The 19,091-nt window shown below is 34.3% G+C and overlaps 1 protein-coding gene across 1 annotated transcript in view; it reads right to left on the reverse strand.

Moving 5' to 3' along the window:
- Positions 1–19,091, reverse strand: part of EFCAB13 (EF-hand calcium binding domain 13) — a 72,341-nt gene that overhangs the window by 35,389 nt on the left and 17,861 nt on the right. The window contains 8 exon segments of the mRNA XM_077852442.1: positions 484–555; positions 1,902–1,943; positions 1,946–2,035; positions 4,272–4,764; positions 6,077–6,078; positions 7,803–7,874; positions 13,568–13,679; positions 13,681–13,703. Of these exon segments, the coding sequence (XP_077708568.1) occupies positions 484–555; positions 1,902–1,943; positions 1,946–2,035; positions 4,272–4,764; positions 6,077–6,078; positions 7,803–7,874; positions 13,568–13,679; positions 13,681–13,703 (906 nt within the window).

The raw sequence follows: 19,091 nt of genomic DNA on the forward strand, positions 1-19,091 counted from the left end.
AGCAAGCTTAGTTCAGTTGAACTTCTTTTCAACCTAACTGCTTCTTTCCTCCAAATCATTTTAAAATGGGATCCCTGGGTGGCGCAGTGGTTTGGCGCCTGCCTTTGGCCCAGGGCGCGATCCTGGACACCCAGGATCGAATCCCACATCGGGCTCCCAGTGCATGGAGCCTGCTTCTCCCTCTGCCTGTGTCTCTGCCTCTCTCTCTCTCTCTCTCTGTGACTATCATAAGAAAAAAATAAATAAATAAAAATAAAATGATTTGAATTTTTTTTTTAATTTATGATAGTCACACAGAGAGAGAGAGAAAGAGAGAGGCAGAGACACAGGCAGAGGGAGAAGCAGGCTCCATGCACTGGGAGCCCAATGGGGGATTCGATCCTGGGTCTCCAGGATCGCACCCTGGGCCAAAGGCAGGCGCCAAACCACTGCGCCACCCAGGGATCCCAATTCAAATCATTTTAAAATAAACTTCCTACCTACCATCACATTTAGGAAGACTTTGCTCCACAGAGAGAGCACTCATAAAGTCATCTAACTTCACCATTCCACTTTCTGTAAAGTTGTGTTTTGGCATAAAAGGTAAATTCATATTTTAATACAACTAGGAAAGAATTACTTCTCTTTTATTTCATCATCATCCTATTGAAACTTCATATCTTGTCTCCCTAGATGAGTCTTTCTTAATTAGGTCAGCTCATTTCAACAATTACTCAACAACTTTTAAATATCTATTATAAAGTGCAATGGACTGCGTTAGGTACTTGATATAGAAAAAAAAAGAAAAGTGCCCATATAGACGGACCATGAGAAATTTGAGTCTATTTTACACCATCATGAAAATTCAGTCAATATGCACAAGGTGCATCAAGCTCCCTTGACAATACTAACCAATCCTTTAGAGACCCAAGTGTCCCTCCTCTCTACCCCTAGTATCCAGCTGATCCAAATAACTACCTATTTTTAGATACAAACATTCCATCAGTGATCATGCTAGTCCATTAGTGACAGAAAGGGCTCAATAATTGTAACAGCACCTATTCCTTAGATTTTTAAAAAGTCAAATCTTTTCTATTTGCCTTAGCTAGGACATTTTGCCCAGGTTCTAAAAATTCATTTCTAACATATTCCCAAGTCTGTCTCTTCCCAAAATGTTGCCTCTGACCTCTCCTCAACTGAACTTCTGCTGTGGACAATTCTTACTAAATGATAAAACAACTCTCTAATACAAAGCCTTTCCTAAAAACTTAAACTCTCAATCGCTTCTCAGCCTTTGGCTAAGATCAAGTGTAAAAACTTAAACTCTGCCTTAAATTTAGGCTGGTAACTGAGATATGCCATTTAACATCTAGATACTAACTGCTTGCCTTTTGTTTAAGTATCCCTAGCCCTAAATTCCTAGCTGTAGCACTCTTCCATTTTGGAATCTCCAATTCTTTCTTCTTGGGTCCTTAGGCTAATTGCTTAGAGATCCCTGTACCCCTTGAATATTGTGGTCTTACTGCCTGAACCTCCCTATAATTGGATCAGGCTTCCCTTAGCTAGGGATAATCATGGAGTCTTACATAAACAATTCTGAGGTACAAAAGGCCTAGCTCCTCCAAACCAACACATTAGATCAGACTTTCCAGGAACTACTTTCCTCTTCCTCTTCCTCCTCCTCTTCTTCTTTCTTTTTTCTTCTCCTTCTTCTCCTCCTTTCTTCTTCTCCTCCTCTTCCTCCAACCTCCTTCTTCTTCTACTACTACTACTACTTTCTATCTTTATACCTGTTCTTTTAGAATCTTCTTTAATATAGCCCATTCTGTTCTTATCCTAGTTGAGAGAACTTACTCAATCATTTAATACTATCCCATAAAAGTATCTAATTTTCTCAAAAAGTTTGGCATTATCAGTCTCACCATTTTGAGTAGTGTCTGTCACAATCTTCTTGAACTCTTTGATAAAGTAATTCCTATCGAAGGCAAAATGGATTGAAGTTCTTCTGCAGCAATGTAATTTTGTTGGAGTTTATTGATAGCTTTGTAGATGTTTTCTAAATATACAAAATGTAGAGGACTACTCAGAAACAGAATTTATGTGTCTTAAGCAATGATTAGTATCCAAAATCTTTATGTAGTAATCAGAAAGAAAGTTTTATCTACTTATTATCATCTCATAGGACTTTTTTCATATTTCTGTTGTAGCTTACATTATACCTAAATACTTCCCTTATAGCTCTCAAACAGAAAACAATCTTGAAGGTTGTTTTTTTAAAATTTAAATTGAATTAGCCAACATTCTATAAACATTTATAAACTATTTGTTTGGAGGAACAGCCTGTTCAAGTGGCCCAGCCAATACTGCTTGGTTCTGATTAGAACATAATGGGCTCAGGACATCAAAATATCAAGGTGTTCAAATTCTAGAATTCTAAATAAAAAATGAGAGTTCTTCCCCTTCTCATCACTTTAGTCTATCGTGCTTTCAGTTCACAATCTTCAAAATCATAAGATTTTATTTATTTAAAGATTCTATCTATTTATTCATGAAAGACAGAGAGAGAGGCAGAGACATAGGCAGAGGGAGGAGAAGCTGGCTCCATGCAGGAGCCCAATAAGGGACTCGATCCTGAAACTCTAGGATCACGCTCTGAACCGAAGGCAGATATTCAACCACTGAGCCACCCAGGTGTCCCCAAATCATAAAATTTTAGCAGATACACATGGCTATGATGATCCCTGTAATATCACACACTAAGATGGACATAATATCACTTCAGTGGTATTCCAGCCAAAAATGCATAACCTGAACTTATTCATGAAGAATACAAGGAAAACTACAAATGAGGGACATTATACAAAATAACTAGTCAATACTCTTCAAAAGTGTCATGGTCATGAAATCATCCCAGATTGGAGGAGATTAAGGACACATGACAACTCAATGTAATGTATGATCCTGGATGAAACCTTGAACCAGAAAAAGGACATTTATGGACCAAATGAAAAAAATTGAATATGGTTTCAGAATAGTAAATATTATATCACCATAAATTTATTGGTTTTGTACATTTACTGTGATTATATCAGATCTTAACACCTGGGAAAACTAGATGAAAAATATATAGGGATGTCTTTACCTTTGTATAATTATTATGATTTTAAAGCTATTTTAAAATGAAAAGCTAAAAATGTTTTAAAAATGTAAATCAAGTGACAGTCATATTTCATAGATGCTCAATTACCATCAATTTATTTTGAGAAGTTATACCAGATAAACTATTTCATACTTCTCTACATATGGAACATTAAGTATGGCAATGGTAGGTGATTTGATTTTAGTGACACCAGGAAGATAGATAACCATTTTATTCCACAATCTTCTACTCACTGGCTAAATGCCTGTTCTTCCATTATTCCTTTAACGAGGGTTCTAATTCTTCCTGGAATATAAAAAACTCAGAAATAGGAATAAGGCACAGAGTAATAGTAGTGCATTAGTAAAGGAATCAGAATGAAAATCTGATTGTGCCTCCTTAATAGAACACACTTTTTCAAATGAGTTATTGTAATATGCATTATTGTATAAGAATCACTAATATTTCGCTAAGCACTAATTTAACAATCCATGTAATATGAAATGCAATAAAAAGGTCACTAGTTTCTTTAAAGAAAATAAACTTAACTTCAGTCAAGGACTAAAGGAAGGAGAATTTAAGTTCCATACGTACTATTTCTGTAATAGAGGTACCACAGAAGGAAGAAAACACATATTGATTGGGAACTATTGCTCATCTTTGAAGAAGACCATAAAGCCCTGATGAGCTGAGATATATAATATTAATTTTCTCTTGATATTCCCACATCCATAAGAAATAATATCTGAAGTATTATTATATTATACTGGATATGGATAGCATATATTTAAGTTATGGAATCTGAGCAAAAATTTCACATAGACTTCTTACATACTTGGTTAAATAAACTGTAAAATAAGCATTTCCAAAAGACTACAGGTCCTCTCTTTTCTTGAACTTGAGTGAGTCCAATTAATCACTGAATCAGCTTCTTGGTCAAAGTTAGGCATCTGAAAAAGGGAGCATCTGGAAAGGCACAATCACCAAAACCACAGTTTATATGCGTTGGCCTACAGACCAGAAGTCATGGTTACTCAAAAGTACTGACAATTGAAATGCATACAATTATCTAATAACTGATTGATTCAGTATGTTTCTCTGATGATTCAAGAATTCAAGGACCTAGATTTTGACTTACATACATGATACTAACCCAGAGCATTCATTGCAGTTTTTTCCTTTGATGAAACCTGTTTTAGGGGGCTGGAATGCCTTCTCACAGTTGGCTTCTGAAGTTTGGGGATACTAAATGTATCACTTTTATCCAGAGACTTTTTGAGGCTTGTAATACTCTTCAAGTTATGTGGTATAGACTTTGAGTCATGAATTTCAATCTTCTCTGAACTTTTCTTAAAGCTTATGCCATCCTTTGAATATAGTTCCTGGAATCCTATATTGCTGCTATCAACCTCACTTAGGAATTTTTTTATTTGCAAAGGATTTTTTGATCTTCTAAATTCAAGGTAATCATTATCCTCTATAATTTTATGGTATTGGAGGTGTTTTCTACTTAACTTTGGGAATAATGATGGTTCAAATGGTCTGGAAGATAAAATGTTTTTCTTCCTATATTGTAGATAGCATTCTGATATATTTGATAACTTTCTGTTAGAAGTAGATTTGTCCAGGGCTTGACCATTCCGTAACTGCTAAGCAAGAGAAACATATTTAATTGTTTAATTTACCTGTACAATTTGAAATAGTTTTTTAAAAATATTAACTAAGTTCTCATGAAAACTATTCAAGAAATTATCAATTGCTTAAATAAATAAAACAAAGTTAACATGTAAAAAAAAAACAGAAATGAAAACCAAAAATGAACAATAATATATTGACTAGGTTAAATATAATCTTCTGGTTTGATATATTTAAATTCTTCCATCCTAAAATTACACTAAATCAAAGCGATAGGTTCCTAAAGCACATAGTTCTCATTCCCCACTCTTTGCCAATTTTGAAAGATAATAGGCTGATATGTCAATACAGCTACAAATCCCTTAGTTATGAGCATACCAAACTACAAGGAAGTTGTAGTGGGGAAATTTTTATCTTTAAATCAGAGTACAAATATTTACTCTTCTAAAGATACTTAGTAGTTGTGAGGGAAAAATAGCTTTATATATAAAATAAAATCTTTAGAAAAATATTAATACAATGTCCCACTGGAGCTTCAATTATAAAGTCCGCTTGATGGCTCTGAATAGTACGTTATATTTGAATAACACATTTAAAAGTATTTCAAGTGTTATAATATTTGATCCTCAAAACAACCCTATGAGATCAAGATGTTATAAAATCAAAGAAAAACAAGAAACTTCAATAGAGTAGCAGTAAAATCTTGACTATGAAGTCATTTCACTTAGAGAAAATAGAAAGTTTCTTAGTTTAGTTTGTGTTAGAATGAACAAGTAAAGGAAAATATTTGGATTCTAAATGTCTGGAAATGCTTTTCTGAAATTAATTCTTTTTTTTAAGTTGACATATAACATTGTATTAGTTTTAAGAGTAAAAAGTTTAGAAATCATCTCTAAGATCTATCAAAAAGAAACAGGCGAGTGAATGGGTAAAAAAATAAGATAAAATCTTTGACACTTCTGCTTTGGACTAAGACAATGTGATAGGGAACAACTTTATCCTCAAACCTTAAATAACTAAAAAATTGGATAAGTTATGTGAAAAAAATCATTTTCAGGCATTGGACAATAAGCAGCATAGGACTAAGTAATCCTTTAAAAAAGAGAAACAAACCAGCTGGGAATCCTACAGCTGTATCAGCTTACTGTCTAGAAGGAGTTTCTTTTTCTTTTTCTTTTTTTTAGAAGGAGTTTCTAACTGTAGCATAGGAAAAGTAAAACCTGAATAGAGCCCGCTGGTTTGAATGAGTAGAGGAAACAGAGATAAGAGACCAATAAGGCCAGAGTCTAAAATGTGGGAGTAGAGTGCCAAAAAAGAGAGAACTGCTGAGTTCTGGAGATTACCATTAACTCTTTGAGTATTAATTTGCACATACATGAGAAGATACTACTCAAGGACATGGAAAAAATTACCAGGAAATTGTAGGTAGAACAATTCCTATAGCTCACTGATAATTGAGAATGATTTATGATCCCATTAGCCAGAGCGGAAAGATCTCATAATACATGGGGCATCCAGTAAACTCATCCAAAGAATGCTGCCTTAGAAGCAGGTTGATTTTGGCTCAGGTCATGATCTCAGGGTCATAAAATCGAGCCCCACTTTATACTCCATGCTGGGTATGGAGCCTGCTTAGAATTCTCTCCCCCTTTTCCTCTGCCCTTCTCCCTCATCTCCCTCTTTAAATAAACAAATAAATAAATACAATATTTAAAATCAAGCAAATAAATAAGACTATTATTAATTCAAAGAGGGAAAGGTTTGCACAAAAAAGGGAAAGTAGGGCAGCCCCGGTGGTGCAGCAGTTTAGTGCCGCCTGCAGCCCAGGGTGTGATCCTGGAGAACCTGGATCAAGTCCCACGGCAGGCTCTCTGTGTGATGCCTGCTTCTTCCTCTGCCTGTGTCTGCCTCTCTGTCTCTATGAATAAATAAATAAAATCTTTTTTTTTAAAAAAGGGAAAGTAATCACAAGATACCTACTAAATGGCTCAGCTATGAGTAGTGTTTACATAAACATTTTAGCATAAACATTGAATTAAAACTTAATCAAATTACCATATAACTATATTGGCAGCATGGGTAAGTATATGAAGAGTAAGTGGTTGTGGTGGGGACAGGGAAGATGAAACAGAGCTAAATTCCTATTTTTCATTTTAGGAACTTCACTACATCTACCCCAAATTTTAAAAATCAACAAGTAACAATACAAATATGTTATTTACAGTCACTAAGCAACTATCAAGTAATCATTAAAACATTTAAAATGTTTGTTTTTTGGAGAAGCTGAGGAAAGGATCAGGTGAGAGAGTGCTTTATTTGTAGTAAAATTATATACATAAATAATCTTGATGAAAGGATATCTGGAAAGAATAAGGAATGTCATGATGTGCAATAGGAAGAGATTTAAAGAATAAGGAATGTCATGATGTGCAATAGGAAGAGATTTAAAAAACATACTTAATGAAGAAAAACTGAACTAAATCATGAATGATAGTGAAGAATGTACTAAAAATTTTTTAACTGTTGGGCAGCCCGGGTGGCTAGGTGGTTTAGCGCTGCCTTCAGCCCAGAGCCTGATCCTGGAGACCTGGGATTGAGTCCCACGTCGGCCTCCCTGCATGGAGCTTCTCCCTCTGCCTGTGTCTCTACCTCTCTCTCTCTCTGTGTCTCTCCCTCTGCCTGTGTCTCTACCTCTCTCTCTCTGTGTCTCTCATGAATAAATAAATAAAATCTTAAAAAGAAATTTTTTTTTAACTGTCAATGTCAGGATGTCAGAATGACCCACAAATTGCAAATATTATCTTTTTTCAGTTTACTACTTTGTTTTGAAGTTTACTTTGTGTTGCAAAATATTAAGGGAAAGATAAAAGTAAAAAATCATAAGATAGTTGTATAACCAATTTTAATTAGGTATATTTAGAGTATTAACCTTTTTATTTCCCTAATTTGAGAGTTAGAGCAATGATTCTAGAGAACCTATAAATTAGGGCTTAATTTAAAGACAATTTATTTATAAACAAAATTTGTTTAGCATCAAGAGCTCACTTACAAAAATCCTCATACTGGTGCTGTAGTTCATCCAAAGTAAATACAATATCTCTAATATCCGCCCTGTGGTTACCTGTAATAAGTTCAAATTTTGTATTTCTTTTTTGAACACAAAAATTACTTTCATCCTATTATAATATAAAAACAACACAAAAATGTTTGGAAGGATGAGTGGAGGGCCAGCTATTACAGGTTTTGAATAATATCTGGAATTGTGAGTTAATAACTCAGTACACACTGAAACATAAGACTAAGACCATTATTTTCTTTTCTCCTTAATAAAAGAGTTTTCCATCAAAAGAAATTAAGTCACATTTTAAGCCCCAAAGCTAGGTAAAATCAGGATAATATTTAATAAATAGTTTCTGGAGAGTTTTCCATAGGTGGAATTTCCTCACTAGATCATGAGCTCTTCAAGAGCAGAGGATGTGTCATTTGTTTCACCAATGCCTAGCAAAATATCCACTTCCCAACACTTAGAAATTATTTTTGAATGAGTAAAATAGACTGAAGAATAATGCAATGTCTACCTTGTGGACAGCAGAAAACCACTGACTTAGCACTTTATATGTGCCCAGCACTCTCATAATGGTAACTTCTATCATTCTTGCCCTTGCATCTAAGACCATTTTCCTTCTTGGACAGGGCAGGACGGAGGATGGGTTCAGAGGCAGTAACCTTAAATAACATCATTCCCAATTGTAAACAGAGGCAGAAAATGCTTTTCCCACTACTTCTTGCCTCCAAATATTTGACTTTCCTTGACATGCAAAGTGAAAAAGACCAGGAGTTGACTTATCTACTTATAAAAATACTAGGTTTATTCTTTAGTCTATGCATAAGAAATCAACTGTTCTATTATATGCATGAGTGAAGACCCTGAAAATAAAAGATGCAAGTTTATAAGTTTGCCTTCTGAGTCAAAGAAGAATTATATATAATATAGTTTTAGTGTTAAGTTTGATTCATTCTGAGTCTTGAAAATTGGCAAACTATGTCAGGTGCAGGTTTTTCAATTACTGCAAAGCAAGGTTAAGTATTTGACCTGTCTAGCATTCAAAGAAGTGCTAGACCAATTGATGTCAAGTTGTCTTCTGATTAGGAACTGCTTCTTACATTCTGTTTTTTATTTCCTCAATATTTAACCTAATTCTCTTCGATTATGGTCCTAACACCCCACTTAGTCTCTCCAGTGAACTCCTGGCACTTATTGATTCCATGTCTCAAGTTCTTAGATCATAGCTTAAGTCCTAAAATAATTCAAGGTTTCAGCCCTCAAACTCTTGATCAGTGAAAAATATTCTGTTGGACCATACATAAATTAATCCAGTGGGGAAGGCCATAACTTGTTTATGTCTGCTCTCCACTTAGAAGACTCCCTTCTCTGGAAAGAGGTCCAGCATCAACCAGTGAGAATGCGGTTGCCAACTATTTATAGATTCACTAGCTCTTGCTCAAAATTTACTCCTTGCTTCTACGCAATCATAGATACTTATCACAAATGTGCCAAACAAATATTTTCTATTTAAATAGAACCTGTAGCCAAATAAACATTACAAAATCTGAAATTACTATTTTGGCCCCTATGTGGCTTATCAAAACCTTAATGAATAATTCCTGGTTGAGAGTGAGGCAATCAGTATAGTTATAGGCACCATTTATTTTGTAAGGGAAGTTCAAAACAGCCTCCCACTCATATATGGTACTTCTGGAGGAAATTCAACCTGAAAAATATAAATACCTAGTGTGGAAAAATTATCCGAATCATCAAAGTCATATTCAAGGCAACACCACTTTGAAGGTGTTGAGTGACTATTAATACTACATTTCTGTAATCTTTACAATAGCTCCACAATATCAAAAACCACTCTATCAAAAATTATGCTAGTCACTACTTTTCACTCAGTTCAATGATCAGATCACTAATCACCATGAGAGAAAAAACTACTGTACCAATATCCCACTTCAGAAACCAAAACTATCTGATACTCCCACAACTGTCATCAAGTTATTTTCCATATTCCTCCTGCCATATCTTAATAAAGGAAATACTTGTTGGACTTCTTGCAAATTCCAATGGCATAATTCTTTCCTCTTCTTTATGAATACTCATAAAGATGAACATACTCTCCATGTATCATTATTATGCCAAAAAAACACAAACCAAATACAAAACAAGTTGTTAAAACCTATAAGAGAGTGCTATGCCTTCTACTAGGGATAACCGAGTTATATCACTCCTTACTTCAAAATTCTGTCATAGAAGAATCCACGTCTCTTACCTGGGTAATCCAAAACTTTTGGCATTCTGGGGTTGTCCTTTCCTTTAATATTTAAATAAAATAGTTCAGAACCCAAACCATACACTACAGGAACATAAATCAACACTCCCATCAAAATTTGAGAATTCCTGAGTGTTTTATACTCTTGTGGTTGATTTTTGTTTTTTCTATTCCCCTGGACTCTTGATCTCACTCATATTACCACATTCAATCTCTCTCTGCTATATTCTCTCCACCCCAAGCCTACCTAGCACAGAACCTACAGATCTTTTTCTTTAAAAAAAAAAAAAAAGATTTTATTTATTTATTCATGAGAGACAGAGAGAGAGATAGGCAGAGACACAGGCAGAGGGAGAAGCAGGCTCCATGCAGGGGCTCCAGGATCATGCCCTAGGCCCAAGGCAGGCACTAAACCGCTGAGCCATCCAGTGATCCCCAGACCTTTTTCCTTTAAATCTACCTATCAACACTACTAACACAAGGCCAACTTTTACTAGGTAACTTGCGATTAATGGGAGTAAGGGAGTTCTTTTCTTTTTTCTTAAAGATTTTATTTATTTATTCATGAGAGACACACAGAGAGAAAGAGAGAGAGGCAGAGACACAAGCAGAGGGAGAAGCAGGCTCCATGCAGGGAGCCTGATGTGGGACTCGATCCTGGGTCTCCAGGATCACACCCTGGGCTGAAGGCGCCGCTAAACCACCAAGCCACCTGGGCTGCCCAAGGGAGTTCTTTATAGCACAGCAAGCAACTACATACTATTGTCCTAGAGTTCTATAGCCGCTCTTTACTGATTGCAGGACCCCCATCCACTCTTAGCTTCCCTCAGTCTTCTTTCTCCAGCTACCAGTTAGCCACCACTGTTGTATTCTAAGTTCCTGTTGTTTGCTTATATAGAGTACTTCACCTTACCTTGTACTTTCACCTTCCCTTTACCTTTCTGCTCAAACTAGGTGTCTCCCAACAGGTTTTAACTCCCATAATCAAACAAACCTATTAAAATGATTTTCCTAGCCAAAAGAACAAGGACGTTCCCTATGAGGAATTTTACCTTAAGTCACAACCAGCTTATAAAAATGACAAAATGAAGATATCTTGTTCTCCCTGGTTAGAGGAGATGGAGTAAAGGGTGAGAGTTATTAACTCATTCAACATATATTTGTTGAGTAGTTAATATGTACCATAAGCACTAGTAGGTACTAAGGATACAATATGAGCAAAAGTAGACATGATATCTGCTTAGTTTTATTTGAGATACAAATCTTAATAAAACAATAAGAGGAAAAAAAGGAAAAAAGAAAACAGTAAGAAATAAAAATTGCAACTATAGCTAGTGCTGTGAGAGTATATAATACGAGAATTTGACCTAGTTAAGAGAAGTCATAGAAACTTCCCTATAGAGTTAAGTTTAAATCTAAAGTATAAGTAGGAACTAACTAGTAGGAGCAGAATGTTCCAGGGAAAGAAAAGAACATATGCAAAGGCTATGGCAAGAGGAGGCATTGGTATACTACTGAATATCCATGAAGGCACAGTAACCAAAATAAAATGTGGTCTGCAAAAAAGCTGGAGACCTATGGTAAAGGACAGCTATTGCAAAGCCCTGAATGGAATGTTAAAGGGTTCTTTATCCCAAGAAGTATTAGATTTTTATGCACAGAGGTAACATGATGAGATGTGTGTTTTCAAAAGATTATTCTGGCTACAGTGTAAAGGAGGAAAGACCAGATATGGGTGGACTTGTTAGGAGGAACACTGATGGTCCTAAGGAAAGATTATGGTAACTTGGACTAAAGTAGGAATATTGGAAAATAAATTTAAGAGACATCTAGGAATTTTAAATAATAGCAATTCATAATGATTGCATTATGACAACAGAGTTGTCAAGGATAATTCTCAGGTTTCTGCTTCACATTTCTTGACACTATTCTAGATAATAAATGACACTATTCACAATAATAAATGTTTATATTTAATTCCTACAGCAATCCTATGAAATTAGCATAACCCTTCAGTTTAGCTCCCCAAATAAAATAGAAGGCCTAGAATTCCAGACTGGAATTCCCTGTTTCCCTGTCAAAAAAAAAAAAAAAAAAAAAAGTGCTACAGTGATCTCATATATGATTTCTCTGCTTCTGGTAGAACATGCCGTAAAGGCTATTTAATAATATAGCTTAGATTAATCTTTAAAGTCCCTGTTTTATGGACATCTCATGTCTCAGAACATTCCCCCACTTCTGTCTACTCACACAGAACCATAAATGACTACCTAGTAAAACCATACAGCCTGGAATACCTGGGTAGCTCAGTTGGTTAAGCAATCAACTCTTGATTTCAGCTCAGGTCTTGATTTCAGGGTTGTGAGACTGACCCCCAGCATTGGGCTCTGTGCTGGTTGTGGAGCCAGTATAAGATTCTCTCTCTGCCCTTCTCTCTCCTCTCACTCTTAAAAAAAAAAAAAAAAAATCCATGCAGTTTGGTTCTATATTCACAGCACATTTTAGCAACCAAAGGCCTACTAAAAAGCTACCACTAACAAATGACAAAAAACAGTGGAAGCCCAATGAAAAATATGTCATGTCTGATTATTTTTCTGCCATATTTATACAAACTACTCCCTCAGTCTCAAATATTTTTACTCTTCATACCACCTTCAACCAACTAACCCCTACTGATCCTTCAAGATTTAGCTCAGACTCACAACTTCTAGTAATCTTTCCATGGTGTTTCCAGGATACATTTGCAGCCTATCTACATTCTATAATAGTATTTGCTACACATTATAATTTTCATTTTATTTAATTCTTTCCACACTAGAATGTGAGCTCCTTTGGAAAAACAAGTGTGTTCTATTCATCTGTGTATTACTTAGCACAGTTCCAAGCACAATAGATATTAAATGACTATCTGACTCATTAAATGAATGGATAACCAATGAATCAATCATTTATCAGTCTATTATTATCAGACACCCTCTGGTGACATGTAAACATGTAATACAAAACATCTGTTAAATATATTTATAATGTTTAAACGAAATCTACATTTTGTGGAGAATAACTGAAAAGTATAAGAAGCATTGTGTAATCAAAGCTATCTGATAAAATTTAAAATTCAAAAAATATAGGTCTCCTAACTTGTAAAGCCAATGCCCTTGACACTACAGAAACCATCTCTACACAGATAAGAAAGTGATTTTTGGAAAAGAGGTTAAGTTTGAAAAGAAAATAAATCCATTTTTCTCTTAGATTTTTACCAAACATACCAAATATAACAATTTTAGAAATTTCTCATCTAATTTTCCTAGACTATCTCTTACCACAGACATCAGTAAGCAGTGATGATGGCAAAAGGCAAGTATCAAGAAGAAAAAGGAGGAGAAATAAAGGATCAATCAGAAACTGATATCCAAGATATAGATATAGATACACACACACTATACACACACACATACACACACACACACGAATTCAAATAACTCACTGTCTATACTAGCATGTTTTATCACTTCCTGAAAAGTTTCAGGGATTACAGGGCTATTCAAAACAGCAGCCAGTTCATCAATTGCAACTCGACCACTTTTTATCCTACAGAAAAATCTTCAGGGCATTCTGGAATGCTGCAAAAATACAACAAAGAAGTTATTTTACCATGAGAATGAATAGCTTTTCTTGGAGGAGCTGATTTTGTGTCAATAACCCACCAATGGAAAATAACTTTACAAAGGCATAGAATTTTCTAAAAATTTACCTATAAATAGGCATTTGCCCAATTCTCAGCACATTCCTAGTATAAAATGTAATTTTTTCTATTACCCCTACTGATATAATATTAGCAATAATAACTGGTGTTTATTGAATGCTATTCATATGCCACGCATTGTGCTAAAAGCTATGGGCATTGTACTAAAAGGTATGGGTTTGGGATGCCTGGGTGGCTCAGTGGTTTAGCACCCGTCTTCGGCCCAGGGCATGATCCTGGAGTCCCAGGACTGAGTGCCACATTAGGCTCCCTGTGTGAAGCCTGCTTCTCCCTCTGCCTATGTCTCTGCCTCTCTCTCTCTCTCTCTCTCTCTATGTGTGTGTGTCTCTCATGAACAAATAAATAAATAAATAATCTTTTAAAAAATAAATAAAAGGTATGGGTTCTCTCATTATACTATATTAATCTCTTAGGTAAAACTTTTAACTAAAATAATTTCTTACCACCAGTGGTATAATCCGTAAGAGCAAGGCTGCTTAATACAAAATTTGAGGGTATCATTAATTGCTTAAAAATGTAATTTAGAAAAAATAGTATAAAAGAGAGAAGAATGGAGTAGATGCAAAATTTCTCTTTAGGTTTTTTACCATATTACAAAAAGTTTAACAACAGGTTAACCACTATAAAAGGTCTTCTATTTCTCCATAGAAACTTCATTTTCTTTTTTTTTAAACTTCATTTTCTTATGCTAACAGTCCTTAGTATCAAAAATGAATTGGAAAGAACATAGTTAAAAGAAAATATTCATATTAATGAGAGAATTTTCCCTAAACAAATGTCTTTCTTAAAATCTAAACAGATTGATATCTGGTCCTAGTGCTAAATTTAAGTGCTCCTCAGACCACCGCATCTCTTAATTTGATAAGGAAACATAATTCCCACAAGCAATTCTAGAAAGCAAATAATTTTATAGTCAGACCACATTTTCTTGGAATGCAGGATATAAGAAGCATAATGATCCAAAAGGTATTGATTTGCACAGTCAGGGAGGAAGAACTGGGCATTCATTATTCATTCATTCAATTAGTAATTATTGATCAAGTGGGCAAAAGTGGCAGAGGAAGTACCTCTGAGAATCCTTGCCTCCATAAAAGTAATGAGAACACTGGCAAAAATTGTCAGAATCAATTGTTTTCAAAATTCTGGATATAAATCAAAGGCTTACAGCAATCCAAGGAGTGTTTTTTCAAGAAAAATGCTGGAATCTCAGTAATAGTAAACTTTGTGGCATTTTAACTTGCCATATTCCCATCTCACCATCCCAGCTTCCCAGAAACTGAAAACTAAGAGCCTACAATAATGAAAAACAGCAGCCTGACAGCCAATACAGAAGAATGAGGTTGGAACTTCTTCAAGGTCCCATGCCTTAAGAACTGGTGGTTCCCTGGAAGACCCTACTTGTAAAGCTGTCCTTATTTGACTTGACTCAAAGCTTGCCCAATGCAGAATCTTTTCCCCAGGAGTACTCATCAAAAACAATCAGAGGCAATTAGTTAACATTATGACTGCTTCAAGCGGTGAGTAGCAACTGAAGCAAGCACTGAGTGTTATATGTAAATGATGAATCACTAAATTCTACTCCTAAAACCAATATTATACTGTATGTTAACTAACTAGAATTTAAGTAAAACTTGAAACAAAAAACAACAAAAAAGTCATATTCTGAAGTCCTTGCTCTTCGATGCTATTGCTGTTTCTACAATGACCTACTAATTTTATAAAGTCAAACCCACAACTGTTCATCGAGAATAAAGATAAAAGCAACAACAAATTTCCCATCTAAGAGTATGAAAAAAATGATGCATTTTGATTAACATCCTACTCATGTATCTTTCTATCTCTCTTTATGCACATCAATGATTGTGAATATTTCACCCAAATGAAACAGTACATATTAAGTCCACTGTCTTTCCACTCAAAAAGATGTCATGGGTCTATTTCCAAATCAATAAAAACAGCAAACAATAGGCTAGCAAACAAGCTTAAAAGGAAAATCTGAGAAATGAGATGTCCATAGAGGGCTTTGAATTCTAACATATTCTTGAGCATCTGGATGGCCACACACATAGATAAGGCCATACCCAGGAAAGCCTCAGCAGTTCCTGAACTCTCACCTCTAGTTTACCCTGCGGATACACAGGAGCAGGAAGTGAAAGCTAAAGAAGAGTTGAAAACTATCTGAGTTTTGAAAGCATGCCCCAATGCACACATAGAATCTCTCTGGTTCTCTTCTACCTAATAATTGACAACTAATTATACCTTACAAAGGCATCATAAAAATACAGGCATACATATAACACAAAAGTATGTATGTATATATATAAAATATATAAGAAAAGTTATATTTACTGTGAAATTGTTTATAATGCTAAGATAATTAGAACCAATTAAATATTCAATAATAAAGGATTTATTAAACACATTATAGTGTATATACATTTTTCAGATACCATGCAGCTATTAAAAAGTAATACATTGACTCATATCTACTGGCATGAAAAACCTTTCAAGACACAATATTCAGTTTAAAAAAAAATCATGCTAGACAATATATATAATGTGTATATATATATATATATATAGCATGATCCCTTTCTCTTAAAGTAGAAGATAATTCTATTTTAAAAAATTTTCTTAGTGTCTTGATTCCTAAATGTATGCTTGATCTTTTTACTTGCCTCTATAAGATTTAGGCCCTCTTATTCTCCTCTGCCAAGTAATTGATAACTCATTTTGTCTTATAAAATATATATGTATGTATACATACATATATATGTTCATAATTGCATAAAAAAGATTCTAAAGTCAACATTGAACTAATAACCTAGGAAGGATTAAAAAGGGTCTTTTACATTTTTATACTCATATATTGCTTGGGTATTTTATAAAAATAACATATTCAAGAATTAGGCATATCATTTTAGGAAGTAAAGAAGAAACTTGGGACTTCTTGGTTGGCAGCAGAACCTTTAAATAAACAAAAATAAGTTTAAAATAGGAAATTGGGACTTGAAAAACAAAGGAATACATGGAAGCTAAATTGTGGCACGAAAAGTAGGCAGCACTTAGGAACCCAAACACACATATAAATCTATGGTCAAGAAAAGGCTGTAAGGTGAAAACCAAGTAGACAAAGGAACCAGGAGAAACCCAATGCTATAGGAGTTAATAAAAATGCTAAGTAGGAAATAAGGAGTTAACAAAGGAAAAACAAGCCAAGCATCATATCTATATTGTAAAGTGCTGTATATGGTAGGTCATTTAATAACATTTATTACATTAATGAATATATACACATTAAAGAGTTTTTCTTGTCTCTTGTTTGCTTATCCAGGTATATGAAGACTATCATATTCATATATCCTTGATTCTAAGAAAATACAGTCTGGTTGACTACAAAAATATATAATCCCAAGGACTGATTATAGGAACTTGATCTTGCCTAATGGAAAAACCAGGGAATTGGTTTTTGTTTTGTTTTAAACCAAGAAACTATTCAAATTAGGTCATGAACACTAGAGATCTCAGACTTTTAGAAGCACTGTTTCTATCACTAAGATGAATAATTCTTCCAATCACTTTCTTTGCAATTTATATCTAGTGTAAACTAAAAGTTGTTAGGTGATCCATCAGTATATGAAATTTTAGGGAGAAACAGAAGCAGTAAGGAGAGTACTGTTAACATATAGAAGAAAACAGGAGACCTCAAAGGGGAAAAAAAAAAGAAAAATACATGAACAAACGTATGGAAAAAGAATGAAGTTGACACGTATAGGGATTTTTGATTAACTGGAGCACGGGTTTTTGCTTGGAAAGGATTCTACGGAGAAAGGAGGAATGGCAAGCAAAATTATGACAAGGTGAGGACGTCAAGCATAAGACTTTGGAGTACATTTGTTCGTTCAAAGGAAGAGCATCTAAATTTTTGAGGAGAATGACATGATAAAAATTACATTAAGAAAATTAATTTAGCAGTTGTGTGCAGAAAAAGGTTGAGATTAGAGAAAGAAAATTAGGATATAATGGAAGTGATCCAGGTTTTTAGTACCTTTTATGAAATAACGCGTGTAATCTTTCTCAACCTAGACTACTGGGGGGAAAAGTACTTAAAAGATTCAGGAAAAATATAACCACCCCACCTTAAAATCAGTTACAATCAAAATCATTCTTCTCTATAATTTTGAAGAATCATTTTTTTTAACCTGGATCCTGAGAGACTAAGTAACAAACATCATTCACAGCCTTAAAGAAATCCGAAAAGTCCAGCATTCCATTAACTATAATAATGGTTGAGGAACAGAAGGGGAAAAAAACTCCATCAGCAAACTCACTAAGAACATAAGATAAAAATGCTAAAAATGTGAATAGAGTTAACTGATATTGGAATAACATAGTTGATACATACATAAGGGTAGTCAGCATTAACATTAAATATAGAATGTAAAAGAAAACTCAGCAGAAAAAAATTTACATATTGTAATTATATACTAGTTTTCATTAATAATAATAATGATATAAAATTAAAGTTACTGCAGTGCTCTTTGCTCAAAGCTCTAATTTTTATATTTGTAATTAGATTCCAAAAAAATCTTGCAACATGTCAATTTTACATACACAACGGTTTTATCTTAAAAGAATAGGATTGATTTCATTGAGTTCTAGAAAAGTCCTCTATACCAAGGGTTTTAGGGAAAAGCCCTCTATACCAAGGGTTTTAGGGGAGATTATGGATCCAACTGAGATTGTAATGAAAGTTTTGCCTCACATTGTTCCATCTCCCTCTCTCCTCCTTTCCTTTCCTCTCCTCTCCCGCTCAAATTACATACACATATAAACAAAATGCATTAAATCAAATGCACAAAATATTGCACAATATTAAACCAATCCTTATCCCCCCAAAACCATCTCATTTCTCAGGTAAAAAGTAATGCCTATTTCTTAAAAGAAGAAAAACAAGAAATCTAAATAGTACTAATGAAATTTTCAGTAAGAAATTTTTGATTGGCTTGAATGAGAAGTTAAAATTATGACTTTTTTTTGCATGATAATGCATAGGTCATCTCTAATAGCAACTAGAGCTAAAAATCCAGATTTACAAAGTGTGACAAAACACAGAATCAGGTTCTTAAATCCTATTTTCTAGATAAGCATAGATCTGTGTCAAGGAACATCTGAATTTTTCAGGATTTTTCAAGTTAAATTAACTATGAAGTCATTTCCCTCATCATTTAGTAAATTTGGCTAA

This window comes from Canis aureus, chromosome 16 (genome assembly GCF_053574225.1).
Source record: "Canis aureus isolate CA01 chromosome 16, VMU_Caureus_v.1.0, whole genome shotgun sequence".
NCBI classification, from domain to species: Eukaryota; Metazoa; Chordata; class Mammalia; order Carnivora; family Canidae; genus Canis; species Canis aureus.